Here is a 17,886-nt window from a genome sequence, read left to right as displayed (position 1 = left end):
GAGGTTTGTTGCTCTGTAAAGAGCGAGTTTTGTAGTTTAGCTCGTATCCCCGTACCCTCTATACGCCAGCAAACATTCTACCGTCGATATTTCCAATCTTTCTACGATCCCCTCTTTGCAACCTACACACCATTTACACCCTTCATTTTCTTCGCCATAAATAAATGTATTCAGCCCATTTTCTGATGATTAATGTCCGGATACCAAGGAGTTCAGAACAACAAACCAACGAAAGAGTAAAAGAACAACTCATGCCATCCTCCCAGGAGAATGATTTGAAGCAGCCCGTGGCTAGTATTCCATATATTCACGGAGACAGTATTTAAAGTGACCGCTTTAAGCATATTACGATTATTAACTAAAAGTCGAGAAGCGGTTTGAAAGAAAATTAGATGATTATAAACAAGAGAGAGTAAAGGTGTTAAAAAATCGGAACTTACGCGAGAAGGTATTTCCGCAGACTACCAAAAAGATGGCCGTGAACGAACAAATACTCCTATACAAATCAGATTTCATGAATGATCTAGAACTTGCCACAAGAACAGAGTAGTTTCACAAATTTTTGCCATTTAGCATTCTAAACCGCGCTCATCGTTTCATACACGCATTCAGAATGTGATATCTCTCCACATCGCAATCAGTTCATTTTGCATCTGCATTCCACATAGATCTAAATTTGGCTACATTCTAAAACCAATAGTTGAACCCTGGGTCCGCTCTACCTGCGTAGAGTTCTGAATGCTCTATGAGAAAACTTTTATTGCTAATTCGCGGGAAATAGCCCTAAATTTTCTTCGCATACTTGATGCTGTCATTAGCCAAATTCTCTTCCTCACATGGTTCAATTTTTAGGCGTCGGGAGTGAAACGTGGATTTCTTCCTTATAACATTTGAACATAGAACTATAAGCTAAATTTGAACTTTCAAATTATCGAAATCCAAAACATTGAGAGCTTGGAGGCTTTGGGCTTTTTCACATCTGGATAATCAGAACAGGACATTCAAACTACTTAAAATAACAGGATTATCTAAAACATTTCAATTTGATATCTACTTTACTGCTTAAATCTCAACATTCTCAAATAAAAAGGTTGGTCCGCCAGGAATCGCTTGCTCGGCCATGTTTGGCAAAGTACCATACTCCTTTTCTTCACCACCCTCAACTGAGACGACAACGCCCTTCTTTCCGCCCTCCTCGCCATCTACAATGACTAACTCTATCACTGACAGTCCAGCCGCTTTCTTAAGGCCAGGCACCATGTTCTTGAGTGTTGTTTTCTCATCGAAGGCCAGCTTTCTCTCAAACACTTGCTCTGGGGCCTCACCACTTTGCAATCTCCTCTTCAAAACTTGTACAAAAGGCATGGCTTTCTTCATTTCGCCCATCTTAGCAATCTTTCCATTCAGTTCCTTGTCGTTAGCAGTCTTCGTCTCTGGGTTCCAAGACTCGCGAACAAGGTCGATATACTTTTGTTGCCAAACAGGGAATTTAGCGGCAGAGAAAATGGTAAGCTTCTTGGGTTTCTTGAGATCGTATCCGATGTCCTTTCCTTTTGCTTTCTTCTTTTGTTGAGCGGCTTCTGCAGAAGTGATGTTCGAGGATGTAGAGCGAACGTAATCGCGAGCAGCACTGAGAGCTGGAATTGGAGCTGGAACGTTGGGGTAAAGGGCGTTTTGAATGGTATTGGGCTTGTGGAGGACCTCAAGCCAGAGATATTCAGACCAATGAGGCGCAATGACAGCGAGAAGAAGAGCTTGAAGCTCGATATATTGAAAGATCAGATCTTTATGCATCTTGATTCCGGCAGCGATGCTGGCTTCACGATAGAAGTCACGAGCGCCTGTGAAGTCATAGAGAGCCAATTTAAGAGCAAGTTTGTAGTCGGTTGCTTCGTAATGTTGACGACATTCGTGAACAATAGAATTCATCTCGTTCTCAAAGAGTGCATCGAGGAAATCGTTCTTCTCTCCAGTACGGAGGTTATCCTGATCCTTGACCATATCCTCACACCATTCTCTAAGGGTGTAGAGACGAAGAACATTGTTATCAGCAACGTCTTCCTCAAAATTAGCATCTGCTACTCCATCTCCTGCGTCAGCTAAGGCGATACGACTGGCATCTGCACCATATTTGTTGATCATGTCAAACAGTGTCATAAAGTTTCCAGTAGATTTACTCATTTTCTCTCCGTTCAAGAGCAAGTGGCCATTGGCACGGACACCCTTTGGCCAGTAGTCTGGAGGGAATATAGCAATATGAATGTAAAGGAAGAAAGTGAGATGGTTAGGAATAAGATCCTTTCCTGAAACTCTAAGGTCAAGTGGATACCAGTACTCGAATTCTCTTCTCATAGACTCGAGAGTCTCCTTTGGAATCTTGCTCTCGTTCAAAATTTCATCGCTGAGATCCCGACGAGCAAAGACGTAATCCCAAATCTCGTCTGTCATCTGCTCTGCTTTGATTCCAGCAAGACCTTGAGTCTTACCGAAGATATCGTTGTGAAGATAGTGAGCAATGGTGTAGTATGCCATATAAATGGTACTGTCGCTCAAACTTTCAACCAAGAAATGAGGATCCCAGGGAAGTTTCGATCCAAGACCATAAGTTCTGGCACAAGCCCATTGATTGAGCCAGTTGAGGACACCTTCAAATCCATTTTTGGTCTCTTGCGAGTAAGTGTTCAAACCAGAATCGAGATGTGCAAGGGCTTCCTTTCTCCAGGAGTCCTCTCCATAATCAAGGTACCATTGGTCCATTAATGCAACACAGCAATCATCTCCAGATCGACTGGTGACCTTTCGCTCGGGTTCTGAATATGCAAAGCCCTCACCAGCGTCGATGATTTGCTTCCTGACCTTAGGCTTGGCAACTTCGACCTTCTCTCCCTTGAACTCTCCAAATGTCATGGTACCTTGATAGTAACCCTCCTTGTAAGCAAGCTCTTTTGCCTCTTCCAATTTTGTCTTGTCTTTTGGCGAGGCAATCTTGAGCTTCTTCACCAAGAATGGAGCGCACATATCTCCAAATGACGGAGTATTGATGACAGAAATAATTTCTAATTCTGCCCATTCTTTTTTGATACCATAATACTCCGCCTTCTTCGCGAGATCCATAATAGTCGCATAATCGTCTGGACTATCAGATGGTACACAGGTGACAACTCCGGTACCTTTGGTAGGAAGGACCGACTCCATAGGAAGTATCCTGATACCATCTTTGTGTACAGAGAGGGGAGCTTTAACTAAGGTTCCAACACATGCAGAACCAACAATCTCTGCAACCTTGTCGACTTTACCATTTTCGGAGAAAATATCCTGATATGACATGTTTCTTGCCGCGCGATCGGTGATTACGAAGTATTCCTTTTCTGAAACTTTGAAAACACCATATGTAATCTTAGGTCCGACAAAGCAACAGTTCTGACCATACATCGTCTCTGGTCTAAGAGTAGCGGGTACGAAGAAAACATCTGCATCCGCTGGGACTTTATCTTTGATAGCAGCTTCAGCCTCTGACGACCATTCCAAGACCTTCAACTTCATAGCCAAGTAATCTTGTGGGCCAACTCCCTCTCCGTCACTTCGATCGTGGTCCATGCATGGTTGTCCATCCTTTGGTGAGTAGATTGTGTATCTCTTTCCGAACTTAACTTTCTTAAGCTCCTTGAGGCGATTCATCTGCCATCGAACGAAAGCATCGTAATATGGGTTGGCATCAGTTGTAACGAACGATCTCCTCCAATCAATACGTGCTCCAAAATTTGTAAGGTCTCGTTTACAAAGAGGCGAAAAGTAGGCACCCCAGTAATGTGGGTCTGCGAATTGATGGATATCTTCCAATGGAATGCCTAATGCCCCCATGATCTGGAATTGATACTTCATCTTAACAACCTTTGCGGCAGCCTTTCCTTTTTTCGCGGTGAATTTAGTGACATCTTCGTGATGGGTAGTTGGTGTAGGGGTATTTGTCTTCTCTTCCGAAACCTCTTCTTCCTTGTAGTTTTCGAAGTTCTTTCCGAAAAGCTTGATCTCCTTCACAAGCTTGTCGGCGGCTGCTTTGATAGGTAAACCTGTCAAATGGAAACCCATAGGGAACAGAGTTTTCTTTCCCTGCATACGTGCAAAGCCTGCAGTAAACTCGATCTTACTGACGGTAAAACTATGACCAGCATGAAGAGTGCCGTTCATGTAAGGATATGCCATGGTGCCAAAGAATTTAGGGTGTTGTTCGCGCAACTCTGCAGCGGAGACAGAGTGAAGGGGAATGTCGGATGTTGAAGGAGCATCTGGTTGAAAAACACCATCCTTTTCCCATTGTGCTTGGTACTTTCTCTCGATTGCAATAAGTTTGTCTCTCTTCTCAGTCTAAAAGGTTTCGTGGTTAGTAACTATTGTCAATCAGCCAATTGAGGGGTACTTACACCTTTCAACTCCTTGGTTTTGGAGATTGTGGCATTCTCCAAAGCCTTCGCAGTGGCTTCAACAGCTGCCATGATTGCGATATTGAAATTTCAAAGTTTTCAATATCCTCTCTGCAGAGTATGGACCGTTGCTTTAAAAGTTTCACTGAGTCAGAGAGACTGCACTGAAATTCGGGTCACCAACTGAGAAATTGCGGGCTGGTGGGATGTTTATGCATGGATGCCTAAGGCAAAAAGCAATAACAGTCTTGTCCAGCTTCAAGTGAACCTTGAAACGATTTTATAGTTATAACGTCAACAAGAATGTTTCGCACACTTGTTAGACGTGCTGCCCAGCAGTCCCGGTTCGAGTTACCATACGATCCGAATGCGAATCCTTATAAAGCGAAAAGACTGTGGCCTCCCGATTTCTCGAAATTATCACAAAAGCATCAATTCCGACTTGAACGAAGATACAAAAGGAGAACGAAGCTCAAGTGGGCGAGACCAGGATGGACAAAAGCTGTTAAAGTCGCGCAATTGAGCTCTATTCTATGTGGGTAGACTCTGAGAGGGTACATCAAATTACAGAGTGCTGATATATGGGAAACAGTTGTGATAGTGTATGGAGTACTCTTCGCGGATTGGAATAAGGACAACTTGGTTCATGAGGGGGCACCATTTCAAGGAGTATGAATACCTATGCATCTAATTGAGATATGGAATATTGACAAATCACAGGTTCGGGATTGGTTTTTTGGACTTACAGGATCACTGTGGTCAAAAGATCAAGTTCGCAGACGTATGGATCAAGCCGAAGATGTATCACCTGTAGCAAAGAATAGCAGTTGAAGCACAGGTCATGTTTTCGAAGCAATGATGGAATGTCGTGATATTGTATAATTTGTAGTAGTATATTCTTGGCGTGGAGGCGTTAAATACCAATGGGCTGGAAGTGTACATGAGGCATGAACCAGAAATCTTTCCTCAAGATATCCTCTCTCTCTGTTCAGTTCTTCATAGATCTCGTTTACTCGAGGATACTCTCTGTAACCATGAATTTTTATAATATGTTGAGAGCACAGCTTGGTGGTGATGTATGTGTAACCAAGAAGAGCGATTTGCTGACAACATTTGGGGTTCTTTCTGCTCATAACTGGTAGGTGTGAGACTTGTGTCATTCCAGCTGACGAAACGACTTCGGTGTTGAGAGTGTTGAAATACCCTCTACAATTGCCATCCAGTGTGTCCCTCGCTGCCAGTCTCCGATCACGTATTCCTGTAATCTTGTGATCTTGCTTAATGATGGGCGTTCTCTTATTGTAGTTGGTCTTAGGTATAACCAAACGGTCACTAGTTTCACCGGGTGGCCCAGGCAAAATTCCCGCCCATTCCCATGCCTCCTAATGCCCCGCCCCTCCCTTCATTCAAGGGTCTCTTTGCTACTTTTCCCTGTGCCTTTACCCCTTCCACAACTCTCTCCAACTGTGTCTCAATGACAACACCGCCCACGATCATCTCGCTCAAAGTTGCATGCAGCGTCTCAAAGTTGAAGATCAAATCCAGTTCGCAAACGTTCTCAAATAAACGATCGAGTGCCTCCACATATACTTGTATCAGATCAATAAGAGCAAGCGGGGATTCGGTGGATGTTGAAATAATGATGAAGTATAGTGTCGCATAATGGCGATATGTGACGAGGGAAGGGATATCGTTATGAGGAGATGAATCTGTTTTGGATGTGGAGGAGGAGGCGAGAAGGGGCGGAAGCGGAAGGAAATTGCAAGAGCCCGCAGGACGATTAGAGACGAGTGTGAATATCTCTGAAATAAGCCGCTGTTGAACTGATGTTTCCTGGTTGGGCTGTTAGTAAAGATTATTTGGAGGATGGTGAGTAGTTGGTACTAACTAATTGTGTGTAGAACTTTGTAAGGCGCGGTTGCCCAGCATTATTGAAGACAAGAACTGCGTTGATCATCTTTAAGCGCAAGTATATTGAGAGCCAAACGAGTTTGCTGCTTGCAAAGAATTATGTTGAAGACCGACAAAGGAAGGCTGAACACGATGTAGGTGATAGGATCGTGGTGTGGAAATCCCGATATGCCGATGAAGCAGAAAAAACGTGGGGTAGCTAGCTCAAAGCTTAATTCCATTGAGCCTGTGCGACCAATCTGTTTGTCAACCCCTACGAAGTAGAATTGGAACGACCAATTTCTCCACCCAGAATCCATCCCATCAAACCTCCTCTTTTTTCCTGCAAATCATTCTATTCAAACGGAACAATGCCTCGTACATTCATTGCAAAGATCCTTCGCAGTGCGCCCCGCCAATGTGGCACCTCTCGAAATTTCCTTTCACGCGGTCGAGCATTTCCAACCGTTCGATCAAGTGTTGTGTATCAAACCTTCCGCCCTATCACAACTTCGAACAAAGTAGGCAAAGGTCTGTCTCCGGAATCCGAGAACCCTAAACCTAAGATACTGGAAAGCAATCCAGAACCAAAACAAGCTGCTGAGCTCAGTCAAGAACAATACAATGACTTATCGGATAAGTACATGGACATGATGGTTGAGAAGTTGGAGGAGTTACAAGAGGAGAGGGAAGACGTTGATGTCGAATACAGCGTACGTTTTTACTTTAGGCTCATGCGTCTTCTGTGAGGTGGTTTCCTAGAATTGACCGAGATCTATATATAGGCTGGAGTTCTTACACTCTCATTTCCACCCATCGGCACCTATGTCATCAACAAGCAGCCACCAAATAAACAAATTTGGCTTTCTTCTCCCACATCCGGGCCAAAGCGCTACGATTTCGTGATTACGAGCGAGGGTCAAGATTCGAAAGAGGGCACAGGATCAGGAGAGTGGATATACTTGAGAGATGGGTCGTCATTGAATGAACTGCTGTTGAATGAGGTCGGCGTCGACCTATCGAGTTCATACACTCCCGATATTCAAGGAGATGAGTGATTGCCTTATGCATTCGAGACAGATCCAGGGATAGATCTCGCGAACATTTCTTGCAAATGGTAGGCTTTAAATCGGACATCAACTTGGCGTTTACTGGCAGTGGCATTTTTACGACTCGAGAATCATGAATATAGGGAACCAATGAGACATCAAGGTAGCATTTTAATTTGGATATTGCCTGATGACAATTAACAGTCTGAATTTCTGACTATCTGCTCATTGTAGACACACTATAGATTCTCCAGAAGATCTAATTCTCTTTACTTCTTGCCACCTGTGACCTCGGCTTGATCAAATCTGGTTCTATTCTTGCGGTAATGTTTCTTCGCAGAATGACGCTGGACTGGACGCTCGTCGTTGGGCGCGAATTTTGTTTTGGAAAGTATTCCCATCCTCACTTTCACGTACCCCTCAGTTGTCCTACTCACTGACAAAATCTCTTTTGTCGATTCGATGCATGATATATGTATATATATATATATCCTCGGATCCTCACTCTACTCAAGTCGCAATCGTCACCTGAGAACCTCCTTGATCTCCTTCCGGCTTTGGTAAATCATCCTACGTCGCCAAAGAATTAGCACATAATTCAAGAGTATATTTCACATAAGAGAAGCCATAATGGTGTGTCGTCATACTGGCTTCGAGCACTTTTCCCTGTAAGAAAGAGAGAAACTTACCACTTCAAAAATGACTTTGATCATCAAACTACAACTTGGGCAGACTCCAATGTCTTCGCCATCTCTCAAATCAGCAATACCGATTTCAAATCGATCGCCACATGGACATGGATAATGATAGATTTGTAGGACTGGATCATAAGTCATGTCTTCGATCTCGATTTCGTCGTAAATATTTTCGGCCATATTTTCTTTTCTTCTGCAGTGTTTTCCAAAGTGCAAAGTTGCTGGTGTGTTTTTTCTCAATGTGTAAGATTTATTTTCTTTGAGGGGTCATAACGTTGTGGGTATTGATGGCGGGGATCACAAATTGACAAAGAAAAAATTGGCTCGGATTAGGTAATCAACTGTTCGGGACCACTGGTGAACCGCGGACTTTAGTGATTAAATACCCCGTGACCCCCGCTCTAGCTAGTCCGGCCAAGCGAAATTGCTTAGACCTCCAACTGTTGGTTTCTGTTTCTAGAATCAAAAAGGACATCCTATTATACAACATAATACCCAAATACTCTCAAGGCATTCTTGGTCTAGATGCTTTGGGCGGCTGTGTCTTTCAAAGCAAGGTCAGATATTGCAATGTCACGAGGTTTCTCATATTATCGAATCCTCTGCATCTTATTGGGCATCCTTTTCATAGACATTGCTGTGCTAGTTATTTCTTATTTGCCTTGCTGTCAAATCATCATCTGATGCCCGACAAAGGGTTTGATGTCAAAGTTTGTTATCAACGCCGATTTGAAATCGGTCGGATAGACCTCACAAAACGACACAGCTCAGATACAGAATACACACTAGTTGGTGCAAGCCTATGCAAGTCTGGCAAGCCTTTGAGCGTTTTACAATAATTCTTCAACTTCTCGTCGGTTATTAGAAGACTACGATTAGCATGGGTATCTCATGGGACAAATAAAATGGGAATGCCATCCCTTTGTTTCTTGGGATGGCCAATTAGTTATATTGGGGATTGTGTTTGCAGGTGAAAGTTTTCCATATTGCTTTTCGATCATCTAATACCGCAATTGTATTTACAAACCATGCAAGTGCAACCAATACCGAATGAGCAATCGAAAAGTCCGTAGATAGATGAGATGAGAGCTTCCTGAGTACAGGAAATGTAGGCTTTTTTCTCATTTGTCCACTGTCCGATTAGTGCCTCCCCCTGGTATTAATCTCACTATTGTCTGATATGCAGTACACCGCTTATGACCCCGGCATGATTATATTCCGCACGCCCTCGTTACAATCCCAGAAGATTGCCTATTAACATGTCCAGCCCTGTCAACGGCCAACCCCTGCGGCCTTAGCCGCAAACCTTAGCCATTTTCAAGGCGGGTTCGAGGGGAAGTATTCGGTACATTGGCAATTAACTTTAATAAATATTAACTGTCAGTCCTCGCATGTTTTCCAAGATTTATAGTTTCATGAATTGTTTATTCAACATCTCCAACCAACAATGTCCGAAATGTCAGATTATGTGAGAAAAAGAGCTTCCAGGCCTAAAGTCAGATCAGGTTGCGTAACTTGCAAGTAGGGTTTTTCGATACTTTATTCCGGGCACAATGTTGACTTTATATGCCTAGATTTCGAAGACTTAAATGCGATGAAGGGAAACCTGCTTGTTTTCGATGTTCTAATTCCGGGATTCGATGTCGGGGTTACACTATACAAGCACCAATATCAACAAAAAAGAAAGAAATTGTTCGACAAAGTCTAGTTCCTATACGTCCAGCGCCACCAACTCTACCGAATCATGAACCCTCTTACCTAAATCTTAGCGAGCAAGAATGGCTATACTTTCAAGACTTCGCTTCTACGACTTCTACCGATCCATATGGTATGATCGCGGACGCAACACGCCGTGCAGCCAGATCGATCGAGTCATTCTTTTGGGCTGAAGTAGTTCTCCAAGAAAGTTTTTCCACGCCATGTATTCGTCATGGAATTGTGGCTATTTCTGCTCTTGTGCGGAGCTTTCAGATGGACAGTGCCAGCTCACAACAAATTCAAGATCACGAACATTTCGCTCTTAAACAGTACGGCAAAGCGTTGCAATCAACGAGAGACTTTATAGCAGATACAGAAAGTACAGCCGAACGCTCAAGAACACTTTTTATTGCCTCTGTTATACTAGCCCACTTCGATTGCTTCTATGGGAACCGAGATCTTGCAATCTCTCACATGCAATGTGCCCGTTCATTGCTTACGAAAGAGACATCAAAACTCCTGGATTACAGATTTGTTAGTATCTTAATGAGCCTCGATAGTGTCAACTATTCCACTATGGGCTTCGAATCGGAGTTCTCCTATCGCCAAGCCATATTTGGAAAAGAGCAGATTCATATCCCGGAATTATTCTTAAGTATAGAGGAAGCAGTCGAAACTCGAAGTATACTCGTCGCAAGGGCCAACAACCTCTACATAGAGATGTTCAAATATAGATTCACGCCGAGAGGAAAGATTCCTCGCTCGGCCATCAAGCTGAGAGACTACTATGTAGCACAATTAAGACAATGGGATACGGTCTTCCGTCGATCTACATGGATATCCGATTGCAAACCTGACATTTCTGGACATCCGGTGTTAAGACCAGATTCATTGAGACTGCGGGTATTAATCAGTATTATCAAGCTTGCTACAAGTCTCAACGAACCGCAGTCGGTCACAGACAAGCTTCTGGAGCCATTTCAGTATATTGTCTCCTACACGCGAGATATCATAGACTATGAAAAACATTCTTTGCGAAGTACTTATTATCTTTCTTAGTAACATTTTTTGATATATATACTCACTGATTTCACAGGAAAATCATCGTTTGATTTTGACATTCGCACCACAATACCACTATTCGTAGTCACGCTGTACTGCCGCAATTCTCCGGCATTACGTGGTGAAGCATTGAAGCTACTACTTTCCTCTCATCGGCGAGAGGGTGCGTGGGATAGCCGTGTGATTGCGAGAATCGCTATATGGAAGATGGCACTTGAGCAACCAGGCATGGATAAGTCTGGAACTATCCGTGAGAATGCAAGATACTATGGAGAGTCTTTCGAGGTCGATCGATGGAATAGAGAGATTCGAGTAACCTGCAGGCAGAACGACGAAAGTTTACCTGAGGGCTACCGAATTGTGACAGACATACTTCAATATGGAGAAATAGCAGATGAGCTCCTTCGCTCGAGTCTAGACCAGGTTACACCTTCGAATATCTAATTACTATCTTTTCTGAGATTGATTTGTTATATTTACGCAGATCTATCACTAATTTCAATGTAAATAATTTTGTAATCATCTCCAGGAAGCTGCAATCCTGCTTTCAGCCTTGGCCATTAGTTCCATCAGTGTTGCATGCACAGTCCATGAATTTAAGATAGCTCAATCGAACGGGAAGGTGCTGTCAGCTTGACATCCAGAACAAACCAACATTACTGCTTTTGTCTTATCAGCTACCTAAAAGCCGTCAAGGGTTCATTTTAGTATATTACAAAGAGTACTTGTAAACATTATATTCACGGATCAAATGGAAAGGGAAGTTACAGCAAACAATATAATCCGCATGTTCGAGATTAACAGCGCCGCTTCAGTCGGCTACGTATTATTAGCTGTTGGGGCTTGATAGAAGAAAACGGTAATTAGCGTTACCCGTCTCAGATCTGTCGGTTGCAGTCGCTAAAGCTTGGTATGGGCATTCACCACGGACCAAGATCGCTTCTGCATACAACTTTGTGGGTTCCTAGTCCGCCGCTTGAAGAGCCGACTATTAGAGAAACTTATGCTTGGCACAGTCAGACGCTAAAGCTTCCACACAAATTTAGAATCACTGGGCCATCACTCCCACCTACGTTAACAATCTTGATACGTCAGATTACGAGTGGCATTTCTTCAGTTTACACGTATAATATTGTGTAGGATTCAATTGTCCACACTGCCGCCAGACGCGCCACATTTTGTGCTATTCAAAAGGAAGAAAAAGATCTCGATATAGTAAATCACAACACACAACATATGGACGCCTCGTGAACCAACTCCTCGGTATGACAGATTGTTGTTAGAAAATAAAATTTATTTCGGGACCGAACAATCTTCCTGCCTTCCAAAAGCCTGGAAAATCAATCTAACTCTTTCAATCTGCAATCTCTGATCTGCAATTCTAGCGTTGGTATCACAAATGCAGTCATTTTCACAGTGCGATGCTTCCTTGTCGGCATAGAAGGTTTGAATACGCCTCTTACGCGCAGACTGAGATGTTTTGATGTCCAGTTCCACAGTAAATCATATCGACACGGAATTTAAACGGGCGTGATGAGGATCCGTAACACTAATGAATAAAAAAATTGCAAGACAGCCTATTATCCTTTGAGTTAAATTATGTCAGTCGCCCCCAATCAAGGAGCTCAAATAAATCGTGCAAAATTTGAAGGGACTATCAAAACTATTACTTGAGAATCCTGTACCACTAGGAACAAAAGTAACATTGCTGACATCCGAACCCAAATCTATCGGCATGCCGATGGCTGTATTTGGATGAAAAATACAGGCGTGTCGAAAGTTCACGCCGCAACTGATCCTTACATCCAAGTGGCATCACCGATGACTCGAATATCATGTTCCATTGCAAGCGGATCTATGTGAAGTGATTGTCAGCAGTGGATCTTAGTGGAGGGCCTCTTTTAATATACCGTTTCATGTGGTAGGTTTGTTATTGCTGGATAATTTTTTTGGATTTATTTATAAAATGGATCTTCGCTCTTAATGTCCAAGTTTGGAACTATCAGACCACCAGCGTATATCCAGCAGTTTGGTTCACCTATCGAGTGCCGAGGTTTAAGTTAAGAGGTTCAACTATCTGGATTTTCGTCTTCGTTCCCGCCTTGGCCACGTTGTTAAATCGGCCCCCACTTCGTCAGCGCTTCCGGGTAAATCGGACTGGGAGCCCGGTTGAAGATGTGTCTGGGGTTGAAATTATCACCTTCAGGTACTTCTAGCAGAATAACGGTTTCTACAAGCTAGTGTTTTTAATCTCATTGACGTCTCGAAACATCATTTCTTGTGCGTGTAATGACATGCATTTCTTTTTCCGAGTTGGATGAGAAACCTTGTGCTTTTCCACCCACTTCTTGATCACCTGCTTTTAACTTCTGGATCCTTCTTTGGAATTTTCTCTGGGGTAGTATCGGCCCCTCTCCCCTCTCATTCACCCCGTACCCCTTGCATATTGTTTCCTTCAATGTGTAGGCCATGTCTGACTGACAGCAGGCAGCAGCTGCATCGATTGTCAAATTGGAATCTTGTGATGGATGCACAAACATTTCGCTGTTGATGGTATGCTGCGAAATGAAATTGGATGATACAGTATGATTGTCTGGATCGCGTTGATACCGATAGTTTGGTTGAGCATGCAACAAGACACACTTACGGATATAACCCTGATTCGACAAGCAATCGATTTAAAAATACTTTACAGTGGGCCAAGGTTTGGCCTTGCTCGCCCACATCTCTTATTCGGTGTGGTGGTATTCTTCTTACTATGGAACATTGGCCGTTAGGCTTATGTGGTGTAACAATATACACTGAGGTCACGTCGTTCAATCACTGAGACTTGTGCAAGATATCTGATTTAATCACACACACTCCTATCACATGTATCCTCTTATTATATCGACAAACAGCATGAATGAATAGAAGTATTCAATCGTCATTCAAGCTGAATCCAGGGTCTTTCACTCAATTTATAGTCTATTTCCAGCTGTTGTAAGTCTTGAGAAGAGGCAACTAACGGCAAAACTCTCGTAGATGCTGCTTAAATTCGAGACACCCCTCGAGCTATAGCTAATCTGAAGAAACGACTAGCACAGCAGTAAAGGCTGCATATGCAGCTGGAGTCTTGGTATTTCTCGTGAGCTATGTTATGCGCGTGTCTCATTTCGAAAATCTCGGTGTTCTGTGCTTCTGTAACTGGACTTTTCAATAGTTTGGAGTTTGTTTGGCCTGTTCCGCAGGCCTTTCAGACAACAGCACAAGCTACCCGCCAAGGTAAAATCTGACCTTTACCTTTGTATAGGGTGTATTCATATCATACTTTTAGGTCAGAAATTTCAAACATGCGGAGAACCTTGCACCTGCACTTTCGAATGAGCCCAGAAAATTCTAGAATCTTGGGTTTCTCCTTGCTTTTCTAGGGGCAGTTATGTGGCATTGGAGATCAACTATCCTGAATCTTCGTACTCTGGCCAATTCTTTCACTTAATATCTAGCAGGCAAACATCATCAGAAACCAGGGCTATGAGAACATGCCAACCAACAACTACAAGTGCACCCAATGCCGCACCAATTTTCGGACCACTATCTCTTATCTCCGCGCTGCTATTCGTAAAAATTGCCAGAAATGCCAATACGAAGTGCGTTTGGGGCGGAAAGCGCTGAAGGGACCAATATCTCACTGCTTCAGAATACACCCAGCCGATCGGTGGGGTTGTCGTATTGGTTACACAGCCTTGTACTCCATCTCGTGTAACATGAGACAAAAGTCATCAATACGTCGTACAGAAATAGGCGCTACATCTCGGTTATTCATGAGGCTAAGCTCTGTGTTACCTGCGCAGATAAGCAGACTAAAATCGTAGAGCTTGGGAGCGCTTTCGTATTGGTTTTGTTGTAGAATTGGAAATCGGAAATCTACATTGTGATTATTCACTGCTAGTGGGATTTCTGAATCCTTGATGCTTTTTCGATTGGTTGGTCTGATTGTTTCTATATATAGGTTGTTATACAGTGGGCGAGAACTAAGGGCTTGAACGAAGGCTTGTATGATAAAACTTGGGGTGAATAAGATCTTATGACGGTTATTTTGCCGCGAAGATTATAGCTGGCATGACAGTTCTATTGTAGAGAGAGACCCCCCTTGGAGATTTATTGTTGAAAACCAGTGGATTCCATATCAATCTTCGAGTATTGAAGTATAGAAACGTTGATATGTATCTTGGAAGGTAATAGGAAGTGCAGAATGACAGGAGTGCGGGATGATTACTATATGTTTCTTGGTAGGTATGAAAAGTCAATATTAGAGAAGACGAGATTGCCGAACCTCAGAGATAGCTGATTAGCTGAATTTTCGCTTTGGATGTCAATGGAAACTCTGGGGATAGATTATAAGTGATACGCGATTGAACAGCATTAGGGACTAAAACAGATATTGATAATCGAAGCACTGAGACTTTTTGTAACCTTCTGTTCATGGATTAAGGGATTGACCAATGGTACTGATGATTAATGAAACTACAGTTATGATAATTCGGAAGCATTTACGAAGCTCATTGGTAGGATGACAAGACTTTGAGCCCTGCTAAACTTCTCTGCGGAGGCTGGAGAGTGATTAGGTGGTGTAGAATCATGGAGTGTCTACATTTGAGGTTTCTTGGAATAGTGGTATGGAATCAATGGCCTAATATCTTTTACCAGAGGTATAACTTGCAACGTGTAAAACTCATACACCGTTAATTTCTATGCAATTCTCCACTATTAACATAAGTGATTTTGAAACCATGTAATACGTATCGGAATTATTTTGGAAGAGCAGAATATTGTCTGTGGAGGGCCCCGAACTGCAATCGCAAAACTCTTATGTGAAAAGTCACTAGCCTAGGTACCACTTCCATCCTGCCGTTACAGTATTTGAGTAGCTAGCCGCCGTTCATAAACTACTGCACAAAGTTTTTGGAGAAAGAAACTAGCGTGTGTCAGTTGAGTGTACAGAAACCCTAGCTTTCCAATTTCAGATGTTGAGATTGGGAAAATCAGTGCACTCGACTTACCAATTGAAATATCGTGGTAAAAGCCGTACCGAGCTTTGAAAATTCTCATCTGACACCGGAATCCAGAAATTGTGAAAGTAGTAAGCTTGAAAGCCCATTGCGACTACTGGAATCTTAGGCTCTACCATTCTTCTCCCTCCTCATCCCATGGGAGTTCTTTGTCTGTGATTTCCGCGCAAAGAAAATAGCCTTTGAACTTCCCTTGACCGGCTCCAAGTTTAGAAGGATCAAGGATTAGATGGCTAGACAATACCTTAGCTATAGTCTGGTCGATTTCAGCACTATAGTGGTTGTCATAGATCATTCGATAATGAACGGCGAGTGACGATGAATAGTTGATCGTGATATTACGTAGCTCAGAATGAATCCTATGATCTAAGCGAAATTTTACAATCAATTTCATCAATTCATAATTTGCTGTAACAAGTTTGTCGCAAACCCGTCCATATGCAACGAGAACTCGGATGCGAAGATCCATATCATCTTCTGATATGCAAGGGTCGTTTTTCCACCGACCAGCAACATGAATCATGCATTCTTTGTACAGAGTTCGATTTCTGAGTTTGTAGGCAATCTTTAAAAGAGAACCAGCATTATCGGGTATTTGCTCGACGAATTTTGGGCTTCGGAAAAATACTGCATCTAATGTTCTTGAAACTACTGGCAGCGCACCATAAAAGTCTGCAACTTTGGCCAAGTAGTCGATATCGTGAAAACTGTCGAGTGCGAAGGACTTCCCGTACATACAATCAGTCATATGTTTAACAGCAATGTACCAATGATCAAATCCCCCGCTGGTAGGCTTATCGCCTCTGCCCTCAACCTGGCAGTGGTTCCATTAGTGTCAAGTCAAATGTGAGATGTAAAATTCGAGGATTTGTCCAATTTGCAGCGATCAAGAGAATAAAATTGGTCGGGGGAAACTAACCTTGTATGCAACTTCGAGGTATGGAACACCATCAGGAGTATCTTGAATGGTAACGTATTCATATTTGAAGGTTGCATTCGCAGAAGCGGAGGTTTTGTCTGCTGAGTCGAGAAATTTTCTGAAGTAAGCCGAACCAAGCTTCAACATCAGCGAATGGCAATGAATCTCATGGTCGAAGACAAGGAGCTTGACGTCGACTTTATGACCAGGCAACTTGTAGACTTCGGCCATCTTGAAATTAAGAGAGTTTGGAGAGTTGATGTGGAACGAACGTGTTGTCAATTAAATTCCCAACGCGAAAGTATAATGCGAGGTTACATCCATTTACCCCTCATTGTGACACCAATGGGGCCCTTATCATAGACAGGGGGGTGAATGAGAATGAGGGAACTTCCTATTGTGACTTCACAATAACTTTCACGTCACGAAACCAAATATCTAGAAACAAAAATAAAAGTAATGAGGATCAATGTCTTTGTAATTGAGGGGCTACCACGGCGACTATAATGACAGACAGTGATTTGTGAAGCCGGGAGTGAGGTTGGGGAGAGTAAACAGCAATTCAAATTCATCTTGGTGTACTCGTATGCCGCATTGAATTGAAAGCAAACAATCTAGTATTGTATTTTCGATACGTCCATCGAGTGTTCATGAAAACAATTGAAGCACCATTGTATGTTGGTATCTTTTTGTACCTTTAAAGATACAAAAGTCAACTGAACTTTAGAGTTGCTATCCATTGCAGATCGATCATAAATCTCCTTTACACTTTCATCTTTTCCATCCTGACAATAAAGCAAAACAACCACTGCTCAACGGCTCAAACAAAGCATTGCCTGTTTAGCCACCCGCCGACGTCTTCTCTTGCGCATTCATTGCCTTATATCTGCACCATACTCTAGCAGCCACTCGATCCCTACTAGCATAATCTCCAGTCAATTATCGTACTCATCCTCATCCTCATCTCTACATCTGTATAGATTGGGGCATCCCCTATCTGTACGCCTTCAACAAGTAAGATCCGCACAACGCTTCTGTTTCCACCCCTTGCAGCTCTGATCGAGGAGGGGTAAATGTCCACAGTAGTCGGCCCCTTTTAAG

General features: G+C 42.9%; 7 protein-coding genes across 7 annotated transcripts; 3 read left to right on the top strand and 4 right to left on the bottom strand.

The window, feature by feature from the left end:
- Positions 1-1,025: 1,025 nt before the first annotated feature.
- Positions 1,026-4,573, bottom strand: Bccdc60. Its single transcript, XM_001546356.2, has 2 exons — positions 4,422-4,573; positions 1,026-4,365 (listed from the first exon to the last, which is right to left on the bottom strand). The coding sequence occupies exons 1-2, from the start codon at positions 4,491-4,493 to the stop codon at positions 1,063-1,065; spliced, it is 3,375 nt and encodes a 1,124-aa protein (XP_001546406.1). The 5' UTR covers positions 4,494-4,573; the 3' UTR covers positions 1,026-1,062.
- A 119-nt stretch (positions 4,574-4,692) lies between these two features.
- BCIN_04g05250 (hypothetical protein) lies at positions 4,693-5,482 on the top strand. The gene is made up of 3 exons (XM_024692656.1): positions 4,693-4,956; positions 5,014-5,090; positions 5,142-5,482. The coding sequence occupies exons 1-3, from the start codon at positions 4,725-4,727 to the stop codon at positions 5,250-5,252; spliced, it is 420 nt and encodes a 139-aa protein (XP_024548435.1). The 5' UTR covers positions 4,693-4,724; the 3' UTR covers positions 5,253-5,482.
- An 84-nt stretch (positions 5,483-5,566) lies between these two features.
- Bcaps3 lies at positions 5,567-6,481 on the bottom strand. Its single transcript, XM_024692655.1, has 2 exons — positions 6,310-6,481; positions 5,567-6,254 (listed from the first exon to the last, which is right to left on the bottom strand). Exons 1-2 carry the CDS (start codon positions 6,376-6,378, stop codon positions 5,760-5,762), a joined length of 564 nt encoding a protein of 187 aa, XP_024548434.1. The 5' UTR covers positions 6,379-6,481; the 3' UTR covers positions 5,567-5,759.
- A 108-nt stretch (positions 6,482-6,589) lies between these two features.
- Positions 6,590-7,518, top strand: Bcyfh1. Its single transcript, XM_001546354.2, has 2 exons — positions 6,590-7,024; positions 7,097-7,518. Exons 1-2 carry the CDS (start codon positions 6,683-6,685, stop codon positions 7,367-7,369), a joined length of 615 nt encoding a protein of 204 aa, XP_001546404.1. The 5' UTR covers positions 6,590-6,682; the 3' UTR covers positions 7,370-7,518.
- A 33-nt stretch (positions 7,519-7,551) lies between these two features.
- On the bottom strand, positions 7,552-8,324 carry Bckti11. Its single transcript, XM_001546353.2, has 2 exons — positions 8,050-8,324; positions 7,552-7,930 (listed from the first exon to the last, which is right to left on the bottom strand). Exons 1-2 carry the CDS (start codon positions 8,233-8,235, stop codon positions 7,871-7,873), a joined length of 246 nt encoding a protein of 81 aa, XP_001546403.1. The 5' UTR covers positions 8,236-8,324; the 3' UTR covers positions 7,552-7,870.
- A 638-nt stretch (positions 8,325-8,962) lies between these two features.
- Positions 8,963-11,446, top strand: BCIN_04g05210 (hypothetical protein). The gene is made up of 3 exons (XM_024692654.1): positions 8,963-9,576; positions 9,630-10,792; positions 10,850-11,446. The coding sequence occupies exons 1-3, from the start codon at positions 9,503-9,505 to the stop codon at positions 11,257-11,259; spliced, it is 1,647 nt and encodes a 548-aa protein (XP_024548433.1). The 5' UTR covers positions 8,963-9,502; the 3' UTR covers positions 11,260-11,446.
- A 4,075-nt stretch (positions 11,447-15,521) lies between these two features.
- On the bottom strand, positions 15,522-17,150 carry BCIN_04g05200 (hypothetical protein). Its single transcript, XM_024692653.1, has 3 exons — positions 16,786-17,150; positions 15,858-16,680; positions 15,522-15,772 (listed from the first exon to the last, which is right to left on the bottom strand). The coding sequence occupies exons 1-2, from the start codon at positions 17,014-17,016 to the stop codon at positions 15,979-15,981; spliced, it is 933 nt and encodes a 310-aa protein (XP_024548432.1). The 5' UTR covers positions 17,017-17,150; the 3' UTR covers positions 15,522-15,772; positions 15,858-15,978.
- Between the last annotated feature and the right edge of the window lie 736 nt (positions 17,151-17,886).

This window comes from Botrytis cinerea, chromosome 4, assembly GCF_000143535.2.
Source record: "Botrytis cinerea B05.10 chromosome 4, complete sequence".
NCBI classification, from domain to species: domain Eukaryota; kingdom Fungi; phylum Ascomycota; class Leotiomycetes; order Helotiales; family Sclerotiniaceae; genus Botrytis; species Botrytis cinerea.
The sequence above is the reverse complement of the archived record's forward strand: the minus strand, read 5'-3'. Positions and strand labels throughout refer to the sequence as shown.